Source organism: Gobio gobio (genome assembly GCF_949357685.1).
Source record: "Gobio gobio genome assembly, chromosome: 6".
NCBI lineage: Eukaryota > Metazoa > Chordata > Actinopteri > Cypriniformes > Gobionidae > Gobio > Gobio gobio.
Genome location: NC_137102.1, coordinates 13,353,130 through 13,368,110, shown reverse-complemented (window position 1 = coordinate 13,368,110; position 14,981 = coordinate 13,353,130). Strand labels below are relative to the sequence as shown.

General features: G+C 35.4%; 1 protein-coding gene across 1 annotated transcript in view; it reads left to right on the top strand.

The window, feature by feature from the left end:
- Window positions 1-8,222: 8,222 nt before the first annotated feature.
- The window catches only part of kcnh2a (potassium voltage-gated channel, subfamily H (eag-related), member 2a), a gene marked incomplete at both ends in the record, with an annotated part of 56,668 nt that continues 49,909 nt past the window's right edge, over window positions 8,223-14,981 (top strand). The window contains 2 exons of the mRNA XM_079820553.1: window positions 8,223-8,298; window positions 9,684-9,914. Coding sequence (XP_079676679.1) covers window positions 8,223-8,298; window positions 9,684-9,914 — 307 coding nt within the window. The remainder of the gene's footprint in view (window positions 8,299-9,683; window positions 9,915-14,981) is intronic.

Here is a 14,981-nt window from a genome sequence, read left to right as displayed (position 1 = left end):
CTCCTGGCAACAGTGATTCATCACTCCAGAGAACATGTCTCCACTGCTCTACAGTCCAATAGCGGCGTGCTTTACACCACTGCATCCGACGCTTTGCATTCCACTTGGTGATGGAAGGTTTGGATGCAGCTGCTCGGCCATGGAAACCCATTCCATGAAGCTCTCTACGCACTGTTCTTGAGCTAGTCTGAAGGCCACATGAAGTGTGGAGGTCTGTAGCTATTGACTCTGTAGAAAGTTGGCGACTTCTATGCAATTTGCGCCTCAGCATGCGCTGACCCCACTCTGTGATTTTATGTGGCCTACCACGTCGTGGCTGAGTTGCTGTTGTTCCCAATTGCTTCAACTTTGTTATAATACCACTAACAGTTGACCGTGGAATATTTAGTAGTGAGGAAATATCACAAATGCACAGGTGGCAACCTATCATGGTACCACGCTTGAATTCACTGAGCTCCTGAGAACGACCCATTCTTTCACAAATGTTTGTAGAAGCAGTCTTGATTTTATGCACCTGCAGCCCTGGAAGTGATTGGAACACATGAATTCAAGATATGGAGGAGCACTGAAAAAAATGATTCGTTGAATTTACTAAAAAAAATTATCGCAAGTGGTTGCACTCAATTGATTTTATCTCAATTTAAACAAACATATTAAGTTGAACTTAATAAATTTTATTTAGTTACCTTAATATAAAAACAATTAGTAATTCCAGCCCAATTTGATCATGTTACTTATACTTAACACATTTAGTTGAACTTAATCAATTTTATTTAGTTACCTTAATATAAAAACAATTAGTAATTCCAGCCCAATTTAATCATGTTACTTATACTTAACACATTTAGTTGAACTTAATCAATTTTATTTAGTTACCTTAGTATAAAAAAATTATTCCACCCCTATTTAATCGTTACTTCTTACATTTTTTATTTTACTTTATTTTTATTGTTTATTCTACCAGCTCATCTACATAAATAAGCCATAAATGGCTTTCAAATGCACACAGAAAACACTTTAATTTTGTAAACGTATCTTGTTTATTAACAGTCAGTTACAACAACAGTAATTAACAGTCAGTTACATCCTTTCTTGTTAAAACTGTATGGTAACAATTGGCCACTCAAGTAACCAGACACAATTTATTAGAATGCAATTGCTAACAAATGGCTGACGTTTATAACATTGCCCATAATAACAGTCCATTTCTACAAACACACTTTTGATCTGCTGATTTGATCTGCTCAAGAATCATTACTCCATCAGCAACAATTCCAATATCGTCAGTCTCCAAGAGAACTCCTTCTTCCTTTTTAATCACACATGCCCATAGTGATGTTTGCCAGGTCTTTCAAGAAGTCATCTCTTTGACTGTCCTATATTCAAAAACAACAACAACAAAAAACATTATTAGACATTGTTTGTGATAACGGTTTGACAAGTTTATACAATCAAGGGTGATCGATAAGATTTTTTAATGTTTTTAAAGTGATAGTTCACCCAAAAATGAAAATTCTGTCATCATTTGCTCACCCTCAAGTTGTTTCAAACCTGTATGAGTTTCTTTGTTCTGCTGAACACAAAAGAAGATATTCTGATGAATGTTTGTAACCAAACAGAGAGAGAGCAACCATTCACTAGTAGGGGAAATAAATACTATGATAGTGAATGGTTACTCTCTCTCTGTTTGGTTACAAACATTCATCAAAATATCTTCTTTTGTGTTCAGCAGAAACTCATACAGGTTTGAAACAACTTCAGGGTGAGCAAATGATGACAGAATTTTCATTTTTGGGTGAACTATCCCTTTAAAAGAAGTTTCGTCTGCTCACCAAGGCTGCATTTATTGAATTAAAACTACAGTAAAAACAGTAATATTGTGAAATATTACAATTTAAAATAACTCTTTTCAATTTGAAAATATTTTAAAATGTAATTTATTCCTGTGATCAAAGCTGAATTTATCATCATTACTCCAGTCTTCAGTGTCACATGACCCTTCAGAAATCATTCTAATATGATGATTTGATGCTCAAAAAATACTTGATGTGTGCATCCTTGCTGAATACAAGTATTAATTTCTAATTAAAATAAAATTCTTACTGACCCCAAACTTTGAAATGGTAGTGTATTGTTACAAAAGCTTTGCATTTTAGATAAATGCTGTTCTTTTGAACTTTCTATTCATCAAGGAATCCTGAAAAAAAAAAAAAGTTTTCAACATTGATAATTTTGAAAAAAAAAAATTAATTAAAAAAATTATTTAGGATCATGTGACACTGAAGGCTGGAGTAATGATAAAAATAAAAAAATTCAACTTTGTAACATATTCAAGTGGAAAAGAGTTATTTCAATTTTAATAATACTTCACAATATTACAGTTTTTCCAGTACTTATAATTAAATAAATGCAGCCTTGGTGAGCAAACAAAACTTTAATTTTTAACCATTTATGAGCCACGAAAAGCCCTGATTACCTAGATGAGCAACAACTTTTTTTGATAGTTGAATCACCAGTTTGTCCAGCACATTTAAATTGCCCACTGTTCTTCAGAAAAATACCAACACTCACCATGTACTCCTTCACCAGGCATGCCTCATCTTCACCAAGGTAGATGCATCGAGCTCTGAGGATAGCCTCTCTCTTTATATGGACATCACTTGTCTGAAAAAAATGATCAAATTTGTAATATTTACAATCCATAAACAGTTGGCAGAAAAATGAATTACCTTAATTATAACCCATTGTTTTGTATATATGACAAACCCCTTTTTTAGGACCAAATTGAAAATACTGTCACATTGCACATTTTTATTTTTATATTGTACGTTTGGTAAATACTGGTAAAAATAAAAAAAGACTTTAATACAATAAAAATAAAAATCACCTAGTTCTCATTTCCAGTAGATTTCACAATGACTGAGTTATTTTCTTTTTTATGTATAGTGACAGATTTTGGCATGACAAACAGGGGTTTGATCCACATTACCTATCTGTCACATTACCTATCTGAGAACATGCATGTTTTGTTTTTCGCTTAGGCCTATCACATAGCGCTGGAAAGACAGCAGTTTCTCCCTGAAGTTGGAGGGCAAGAGCTGGGCAATATTTGTTCTGCAGCGTAATGGTAATACTGACATGAAGCGAGCAAAGCATTTTCTGTTCATTCCTATGAAAGTTGAACTTCACGCTCAACTTTAATAAGAATTCACTGAAAATCTCCCCCTGCTCCGTGCCAGTTGACACTAGGGGAGCTTCACTCTTGCGAACCTGAAGATGCTCAACTTCCAAGGAAAGAACTGAATACGCACGCTCCGTAGCAGTAGACACGCACCATATTGTGCTTGTTTCCATTTCCTCTCATACACACACACCACTCAAACCTTCTATAAAATAATCTTTCATACATTTCGGAAAAGCTAGTATTACAGGCATGGTTAAAACATTTGTTTAGTGTTTTTAGATAGATTGTTTACTGTATTGAATGATGCTCCATAATGAAATACTACTTACTGTGCAAATTGTTGGAACAAAACTCTCGGACTGGACTGAAAATGTGAACCTGGAAACTCCGTCTGTTGTCACTCACAGGAACACCTCAAATGAAAGCAAGCACACAATGATTAGTATTGTTCATTCTGGATACATTTACCACCAGGGCTTAAAAACGGAAAAAAATATCAATCGGTTCACTCCGAGCAGAATCGATATTTTAACGTTTCCGTTTTTGCGTTCCTCATTAAACATTACTATTCCGAAAACGGTTTGATTTGAAAAAATTACGGTTAATAACGTTATTTTAATTTAGCCTATACTTTAAACAAATATGTATAAATAAAGACTTATTTTCACTCAATAATAATAGCCTATAACGCATGATAATTAAACTTGAATATTTATTTCATAACATTTTTAAAACCACAACAGAAATACGTGCATTAATTACAAAGCATAAACAGCGGGACAAATATTGACCTGTTTTAATGGAGCGGAAAGTGGCCCTCTTATGCCTATTCTTTTCAGAAGAGTGATAACATTCTTTGTACATAACTTTTTTTTCAACACGACTTGTTTTAAAAAATGCATGAATAAAGAATAAATTAACTGGATAACCATTGCTCTTTTAATGCACTGTCAACTGGTAATTTCAAAGCGAACACTGCGCAAGTCCTTGCATCACATAATCAAATTCAGTCAGCTAATAAAGCTTGATCATTTAATGCAATATAACATACCATTTAATACGAAGCATCAACCTTCTATATAGAAAACATTGACCTGTATTGGCAATCTGAAAGACTATAGGAAAAATGTTTGATAGATGCTAGTAACCTAACTGTTACTTGGATAGGCTTAAACGAAATCCACAAACTAGCCTAAATCATACTATTTGAGCTTAAAGTCCGTACTACTTATTTAAACGTACGAAAAGAATGTCCTCCAATACTGCGCTTTCATTGTAGACCTCAGTGGGGAAAGAAATGTACTTTAAGCATGAAAATTCGCGCTCTACACTGACTTGTGTTACCGGTAGATTCATAGATGATGGTGCGCGGGCATTTCACTCACGCTTGATCCGTCAGCGTCACATGCTGCACTACTCAATTCATGATTGGTCACTGCCAAATTAAAATATTAAAGAGAACGATAAAATAACGTTATTAACCGGTTAATGGTCATTTCAAATTAACGTTTCTGTTCAGAACGATTCAAATTGATTTTGATTTCGTTTTCGTTTTTGTTCCACTTAAACCTCTTAACTGTCACCGTCCCACAGGTGGGACGCCTGGTGCTCTTTTTTTGATCGCCTTTTTTCATATCATATATTTAAGTAATTATCACAAATTAGGTATCATTTGAAAGCTTACAAACTCAAAATTCATCCTGTGAAAACCGTTTTGAAATGGGACATTGTGTTGCCATGGAAACGTTACTCTAAATTATTCTAGTGGGCTCCTCCCCTAGTGGGCGCTGTCATGTTTCATATTACAACAATTATTTTAACTACTTTATATTCAAAATCTTTTCCAATCTTGACAAAACGCATATTGTCGGAAAGGTCTGAGTCTCAAGGGTCCATATTTGGTGACTGTTTTGTGATGGAAGTAATATTTGGACAGAAATTTACAGGAAAATGCATCAAAACAACAATAAATGAAATTTGAATGACACCCGGTGGCTATTTTTGGTACAGCACCCTAAACAAAATCTCATGGGGACTTCAATTTTTGTGATATCAACTTCAAATTTGGAACACAAATTGGTTAGACATATGGCTTTGATTTTATAGTAATTTTAGAGTAAATTCTTTTTTGTAAAATATATATTTTATATGAAATAAAAAATATTTAGTACAGTATTTTTCATTTACAGTAAATTTAAACTTCCATAACTATTTCATACTTTCATATTTTGAATTGCTTTCACTTCAGCAATAATCTGCAGAATGTCGTCTTTAAAACGAGACCAAACTTTGGTCTATATTCCAAAGCATTCTTGAATTACAGCCCTTTAAGTTTGGATAGTGCATTTTCATGTGTATTCTAAAAAGGGGGGTGACAGTTAAAGGGTTAAAATTCCGTTCGTTTCCGGTTTTCGTTTTCGTACCTTGAACCGGTTCAGAGCCCTGTTTACCACACAATTAAAGCTAGCAAAAAGAAGGGATGTCTCTGTAGTAAAGATAAAAAAAAACATCCACAACCAAATATAAATGTTCTAGCGTTGAGCATATTATATAATGCTTCATAACCACTATTTTCTAAATCAGTCAACAGATTGTTTACTATATTGAATGATGCTCCATAATGAAATACTACTTACTGTCAAAATTGTTGGAACAAAACTCTGGGACTGGACTAAAATGTGAACCTGGAAACTCTGTCTGTGCAAGGAACTCCTCAAAGAAAAGCAAGCATACAATGATTATTATTGTTCAGGATACATTTATCAGACTGTTAAAGTTAGCAAAATGAATGGCTTCAGTGGTAAAGATATTTGCAGGATCATAGTAACCCCTTGTTAACGTGTAACACTAAAAAGGTTCAGAATTCCAACGCTATACTGTGAATGTGAATTTGAACTAGGAAATATGTGGAGATTCTCCACATATTATAAAATATTACAGCGCAAACACACACACACAAACACAGTCGTTGACTGATATATTGGAGGCTTTTCACACAGAACGCGTTTTCCATTCCATTGTTTTTCTATGTAACTTACACAAACGCTACATTTACGTGTTTCACGTGTCACCACAGTGATTTTCAGCCGCCGGAAACGCCAGGCGCTCGGATAATTTGTATGTGTAACCACCAAAGACACATTAGAAGCCACTGCCGATTCTAGCAGGCGGGGGTTCACGTTAAAACTGTTCTCGGTGGGAACGGCTGATGACGACTGGAGCTCAAATTGCTAATCAAGCCATCACCTGCTGTTAGCATCCCATTGACTCCCATTCATTTTGACGTCACTTTGACAGCGAATAACTTTACATCTGAGGCGTTTAAAGACTACATTTGTCCATTGTTTATTTCTAAAGAAACACGACAATGTATAAAAGGCTCCATTACCTTGTATCTTACACTATCGCCCCGTAGAAGCCGTTTTTGTAAAAAATAGGCTAACGATTGCGTCATAACCACGCGACTCTGTCGGATAGTAGAGGAATTACCGTATAGACAGAAGGAGAAGCTCGCAGGCAATATTTTGCTGTCTATGAGGCAATCGGGGGGGCGTGGAGGCATAAAGTCCGATAAAGTGAAGGGAGAAGCATGGGGAGAAGCCCATAGAGAGCCAAAAGCAACGGGACAAAATATTTCAACAACGTGATTCAGATTTCACTTTGCACAACTACTAGAAGACGTACAACTGTCAGACAGGTTGCTCATCTACGTCATCAAGTGAGTGCTTCTAATTGACTTCACTTTTCCCCTTCGAAGCCTATGGGGTTGCTGTGTCCACTTCTTTTACTGTCTATGTTCAAAACTGCTCTTCAGAATCCTATGGGTGACGTCACGGACACTACGTCCATATTTTTCTTTTTTTTACAGTCTAGTGTGTATATATAGCCCACATGTTTCATTGTTCCCTTAGTGTTATTCCCTGTACCGCTGTTGGTGAGTTCTGTGTCTGTTTGAGTCAAGTCCTTGTTTTTGTTTTGTAAATAAATGCACTTGGGTTCTTAAAGCTTGCCCCCATTGTATCCATACGTTACATATGCTAAAAAAGTGTTCATTTAATTTATAAGTGAAGACAATAATGTCAAAATCAATGTACTTTAAGCAGACAGCAAGAATATTGACAATAATGTGTTTACAGGCTGCCTGTTGTGTCTTTTTTAAATTCACTTTTCAATATTCACCTATCTAAATGTATTTATTTAGAAACGTTTTTTTCAATCTGCCATGGATCCCCTGTGATCTGCGGACCCCGAGTTAAAACACTGGTTCCAAACAAACAAGCCTATATTATAGCATATATAGGCCTATATAGAGCATATTATAGCAACTTTATATTTAATTTATACATATTTGGCTTAGTTTAAAGGTCATTTGCAAATACATGAAAATTTGTCTAGAGGTCACTCCATCCAAGTTATCCAAATAAAGTACTAAGAACATTTTCTTAGCTATTCTGCTACGTGTGAGTGTTATAGTTTGCTCTCAATCTGGTCTAACTTACAATAGCTGTATGACACTCTAAAATCGGATTTGTGCTCGCTGAACACACTGAGAGGTAACATCAGGATGAGTGAATCATGCGGTCCTCCCCACCCATGACTCCTTCCCCCTCCCCAACCATCCTCTCACTTGCCTCTCCATATTCACTGTCAATCTATACACTACTAGTCAATGTTATTTTTAAGCGCTCCCAAACAGAGGGACTGTTTTCACAGCGTGTAGGAGCAAGTGATTGAGAAACTGGGTCAGAAAGTTGATTTGCATCCATTTGCAAAAAGGAAGCAGGTGACGTGAGGTAATTGACAGACATATGATTTACTGAGCGCGAGGATTCGCTCACTGACAGATTCAATGCGTAATTACTGTGAGACTTTCAAGAGACGCGCGCTCGTGTTGCTTTCACGTCGATGAGGTGTACACGAAAAGCTTGTGTGCATGTGTGAGACCTGGCGGGAGAGTCGATATATCGCTCTTATTTAAAATAAACACAAGCTGAGGAGGAACTTACAGAACTTTTTTGCCCCAGTGAAATAGGACGTAATGCCTGTTCGACGGGGACACGTTGCGCCTCAGAACACGTTTCTGGACACCATCATTCGCAAATTCGAGGTTCAGAGTAAGTGAAGTAATGTTTATATATTGCCAAATGATGATGATTGACGACGATGATGATTTTTCAATTATTGTTAGGTCTATCATTAGGATTTGTAGATTATTATTAGGCTATTATTACGATTTTAAAAGTGTCAGAATATCTGTAGCCTATCGTTAAAGGAAACACTTTTTTTTATTATCTAAATGTGCTAATTAGGGAGTATAGTCTAGCCAACTTAATAACATTAATAAAGGAGATTGATTATATGTAACTTATATTTCATCTCTACACACACACACACACACACACACACACACACACACACACACACACACACACACACACACACACACAGCTGGGTGCATGACACTATAGTTCATTTATGTAAGTGAGGATAGAAAAATAAAGCAGTCTGTGACATATACCCAAAAATTCTTCATACAGTGGACTACCAGTAAAACTGATAAAAATCTGGGACCAAAATTATTCAGACACTTTGACCTGACCATGTTTTGCATAAGTGTTTTTTTTATTTAATTGCTAATGCGACCTTTTACACCACAGACTGAACAAAATTAAACATTGCTTGGTAATTTATTGACCTAAATTGATATTATCTAATTGTGTACTTAAATTGAACAGCTGATTGGTTATCTGACATTACCAAGATGAATTTGTTCTGACACAGTTTAACTCTGAGTTCTTGTCATATTTTATTATCATTTTTTAAACTATATAGCCTAGCGAATAAACTGTGATAATGTGAGTAAATGGTGAAGGTGTCTGAATACACACACACACACACACACACACACACACACACACACACACACACACACACACACACACACACACACACACACACACACACACACACATGTTTGTTTTTGTGAAATGTGAGGACATTCCATAGGCGTAATGGTTTTTATACCGTACAAACCGTATTTTCTATCCCCTTACACTGCCCCTGCCCCTAAACCTAGCCCTCACAGGAGACTGTGCAGTTTACTTTCTGTGAAAAAAACCTAATTCTGTGTGATTTATAAGCATTTTGAAAAGTGAGGACATGGGGAATGTCCTCATATTTCACCCTCTTTTTGTAATACCTATGTCATACCCATGTCATTATACACATTTGTGTCCTGATATTTCACGAAAACATGCCCACACACACACACACACACACACACACACACACACACACACACACACACACACACACACACACACACACACACACATATATCAACTTTCAATCTTGAGCATTTTCTGAATGCTGTTCTTTTTTTTTTTTTTACTGTAAGTTAAAGCAAACATCCTTTCATCCAGAATGGCAGCTTGTTTTTTTGGTTCATGGATGATATTTATGAATCTCTTGTATCTCTTTTTTTCTTGTTCCTCAACAGATCGCAAATTCATCATCGCCAATGCTCGGGTTGAAAACTGTGCCATTATCTTCTGTAATGATGGCTTTTGCGGTATGTGCGGCTACACGCGTGCAGAGGTCATGCAAAAGCCGTGTACGTGCAGTTTTCTGTATGGACCGCATACTGGACGACCAGCCATGGCCCAGATGGCCAAAGCCTTACTGGGATCTGAAGAAAGGAAGGTGGAGATCTCCCTATACACAAAAAATGGTACGTTTCCGTGGGGGGGTGTTTCTTTAATTTGCGCATTTAAATATTAATTTTGTAGGCGTCATTACAGTGACACTTAAAAATGGTAAAGTGACACAAAAAATTGCTAAAATATAGTAGGCCTTGCATAATAATATGACAACAGGAAATAACAAGTTCTTTTGACCACAAGTTGATAAGAAAGATAAGAAAAAATTAATGCACTTGCATCCGTTTGGTTTCATATTTGTCTATGAATTGCAACCTGCATTCAGCATATTTCATTGGATCCAGTAATTCTCATTCCCTGAACATAACATTATTTAATTTTTCTAAATCCTTCTATGTGACATTTGATATGTCCCATGAAAATTGATCTTTGAGTTTTAGCATCTTTTATTGTGGATGCTCAACTTACTGAAAGTGCTATTCTAATTATTTCTATTTCTGTCCTCTCCTATTTAAAGACAGCATTTCTGGATGATGTATTGATTTCCAGGACAGCTGGGAGTTTGAGAATAGGAACAATAGTCATAGAAGACAAAATTGCAAAGGACAATTTCTCACTATCCAGATCAATTCCCAGTGCTATATGCTAGCAATCCAAATTGTTGCATAAGGGCATCACAACATTGTGTCCTCTAGTGGTGCTCAGGACAGAGGACAATGCATACAGTAGGGATTTGAGTCTACAATACTAACAAGTCAGCAACATTACAACATCCATGAGCTACCAGAAATGCTCCTATATGACTATGTAGACTATATGTGAACCTGCACAAAACCAGTCATAAGTTGCACGGGTATATTTGCGGCAATAGCCGACAATACATTGTATGGGTCAAAATACTCTATTTTTCTTTTCTGCCAAAAATCATTAGGATATTAAGTAAAGATCATATTCCATGAAGATATTTTTTTAATTTCCTACCGTAAAAATATTCAAAATGTATTAGTAGTAGTAATATGCATTGCTAAGGACTTAATTTGAGCAACTTTAAAGGCAATTTTCTCAATATTTAGATTTTTTTGCACCCTCAGTCAGATTCCAGATATTCAAATCGTTGTATCTTGGCTAAATAATAAACCATACATCAATGGAAAGCTTATTTATTCAGCTTTCAGATGTCTGATGCCAATATATATGTAAAATCGACCCTTATGACTGGTTTTGGGTCCAGGGTCACATATGGTAAAATGTTAACAAAGCTGATAAACATACTCATAATCTGTCCTAAGGTTTAGGCAGCATCACCCAGCACGGCATTTTTTTCACTGATCTGGATGTTAGAAATGCTTCTCAGTGTGACCCTGTGTAACCTAACCACCCTAAATTTCTCAGGTGTTCTCAGGCTACATTTAGGTGTTCCGAAATACGATCTTCCGTTTTCTGACTTCCTTACATTATCGTCTAAATCTCATTACAGTATGTCATTGGTAACAGTAAGCTTTAGGATATATTTGTGTACAATCTTGCTTATGTTTAGACTTTTATGGGGGTCTGTGGGTACTGTGTCAGTCCTATATGTCAAATCCATCACCCTGCACCTACAAAGATTATCATTGGACGGCATGTTCAGTATGCGTATTTGGAATACAATAGCCATATAAATATAAACTATTGTTAGGGTTCAGATGCCATGTTCAAAGCTTTAAGTGTGTTTCACAAAGGACGTGCAAAATGCATTATGTGAAATACAAATAGTTTCCAGGACAGATTGAAGTTGTTGATGGTTACCATACAATTGTCTGCTTTCCATCCTTATCTCATTAGCATTCATAGGTATTTGAATGTTTACACATACATTGTTGTATTTTTAGATGTATACTGAAACTTACAACATGGTCCTATATTGACAGCAACCAAAACGTAAAATATTTTGTTTTAAATTAAATGTTTATTATAATTATATTATTATAGTTAAATTTGTATTATTTTTGAGCCTCTAAATCTTCTACTACTACTATTACTGTTTAGATAAAGGTTTAATTTCTCCAAGGCGCATTCATTCATCAATTTTAATTTAAATTTTCTAAGTAGAAATTACTCAACCTTTTTCTTTGTTAATTTTACTTAACTTTAGTTAAGTAGCGTTTACTTAATTCCATATGTGAAATTTACTTTAAAAATATGCGTGCAAAAACTTGCCAAAGAAAAATTAAGTAAATCTTACTTAATGTTTTTTTTTCAGTGTAGTACACCTATGCATTTCCAAATGTGCATTCTGAAATAAATACATTTATTTCCCAACTAAAATGCAGCAGTCTAGTGCTCGCCTTCTCATTAAAAGTGTTTTTCTCTCACTGATAATTCAAACCTGATGAATTTATATTTTTAAAATGAATTTGACTGATGAACACCCTTACGGAAACTAACCATGGTTTTATTATAGTAAAAATGCTGTAAACATGTTTTTTTCTTTTTTCTTCTTGGATTGATTACCATTTGTATTTCCTGTTTTACTACAAATACCATAGTTGATTTGTGGTTACCATAGTGTTACCATAGTTTTTTCTTTAATTTGTAGTAAAACTATGGTTAATTTTCGTAAGAGCAGTATTAAAATTGAAAAAAAATTGAGTCTGCCTTAAAGAAATTAAACCTTTATCTAAACAGTAACGCTTTGACAGCGCAACTGCTTTGAATATTAAGAATTTTGGCAGAAATGTGTGAATTACATACAGTGAAATGATTGTCAATGAAAAATGACACAGAATAAAATAAAAAAAAAAAAAAAATATTTAATACAAATAAATAAATTCTGATCTTACTCATCAGGTCTCACACTGCAGCGTCGCGGTCACTAGTTTAGATGAGCACTGACACCGTGTGCTGAAATAATCACGTTTGTTTACAAGCCACAGCTTTTGGAGTTCCTTTGAGTTTGGAAAATCCTGTACACAGTAATTATCAGAATATCTCTTCTTCTGTCTCTGAAAATGTCCGATCTTGAAATCAACTAGGTGTTAATAGCACATTAAAAACATACATAACCGGAAAAATCGATACACTGCTTCGACGAGCACTTCCGGTAATCAATTCCACCGTGATAAAGGTCTATGAGAACAGAGACTACATTTTAACATAAAAGTCAATACAAAACAAAGGAGACAGAACCAGGATCGTGACAATAATGAACTCGAATGTAAAATGGTGTGATCTAATTAATCATATAATGAATAACCATGGTAACTAATGACGAACGGGAACATTAAACAAAGGAAACAGGAAAACAAAGAGAAGCAAACTAAAAGTCCTTGATAATGAAACTAAAACTATGACTGAACGTGACAAATACAACACTAGACCAGAAACACAGACCAGAATGAAATGTTTATAATGTCCAAACAATACAGTATATGCGGTGGCACTGAACATATTTTAGTTGATTTAAATACATTATAATCAAAATTTCCATGAATTAACTATTCCATGAATTTAAAAACATTTGTAAACATTTGCATGTCTCTAAAGTTGAACTTTAGATACACTTTAGATATACTTTACATACATACATACATACAATTACTGATGAAATTATGTTGCATTTGCAAATATGTTGATGGGTTTCTCACCCAAATATAATATAAATGTAATATTTTTTAATGCAATCATTAATTACTTAGAAAACCACCTAAATACTTCACTCCAAAATATATTACATGCAAATAATAAGAAAAGTTAAACCGCCTTCAACATTCAACAACATTCAATGTAAATGACATTGAAAGGGATGCGGTTTTGTGTGCGAGTCACAAAACAACCTTAAAAATGGTTGAGAATTAATCAGCAGAAAGGCTTTGCACTAATGTTTTTTAGTTACTCTAAAGCATAAATAGCAGAAGATGTGGACGTGTTATAAATGTGTAGATGGCTATAGCCCAGAGGATCATTTATTACTGAAAACTAATGTGAGGTAATGAAGGTGTCATGGTCAGTAATAACGTCCTACAGTCTGGAGAGGACCACTGGAAGTTTTCTACACAAATTACTTGCTGGAAGGACATACGAAAAGCTCCACAGAGGGAACTTTGAAGGATAATGATGCTTCAGCGAAATGCTGCAATACACAGAAAAGGCCATGGGGAAATATTCAAAACCTTCTAGGGATGTACAAAAATCTATGCCTGATTAGAAAACCAGTATAATCAGCATAAATAACAGGTTTGTTTTATGAACCTCAAGAAATCCTGGCTTCTCGTTATTTTACCCTGTGCACAAATACCCTTTTTCTCAAAAAGACACTCTTGTTGCAACCAAGATCCTTGCCTCTGAAGTCCTTGGGAAGGATGTTGAAAACATGAGCGTGGAACTAATGGTGGTTGCACCAGTAATCCTCCAACACAAAAGAGCAATTTCAAAGTCGACTCAATTAGTGAATGCCTATCCCTTTTTAAAGTCTGTTGGTCCTCTGAGGTCAGACTATGAAGAACAAATGATTGTGAACTGTATAAAGCATAGCAGATTATCACTTAATGATGACCCCTGGGGCAGTTTGTGCTCTTGCAGTAAATTATCTGGGGATGATTTTTAATAGAAACTCCCCATTTCAAACTTTGCTTACATTTTTTTCTTTACCTTAATGAGACAACAGAACCTCATTAGTCTGAGCTTTATATTTGATAAAAAATAATAGTATTATTCCTTTCTCTTTAAAGGGGACATATTATGTCCCTTTTTACAAGATATAAAATAAGTCTCTGATGTCCCCAGAGTGTGTGTGTGAAGGTTTAGCTCAAAAAACCCCCACAGATCCTGTTTTGTAGTCTGTTAAAGGGGTCATGAATTGAGAAATCAACTTTCCCTTGAGCTTTTGAAATATAAAAGGTATGGATGCACCGAATATTCGGCCACCGAAAATTTTCGGCCGAAAATTGCCCAAAAGTGCATTTTCGGTTTTCGGCCGAAAGACTTTTATCACCGAAACAACATGGCCGAAATGTTGTGATGACGCAAACAGAAACCGCGACCTGCACGTGCTTGTCTGAAGCAGCATGTCTGCGGTGTGGACGTATTTCAGTATATCTGAGAAACACCCACGTCTGCTCCATGCACAAGCACTGACAGCGAGAGCTCATGTTCTCGAT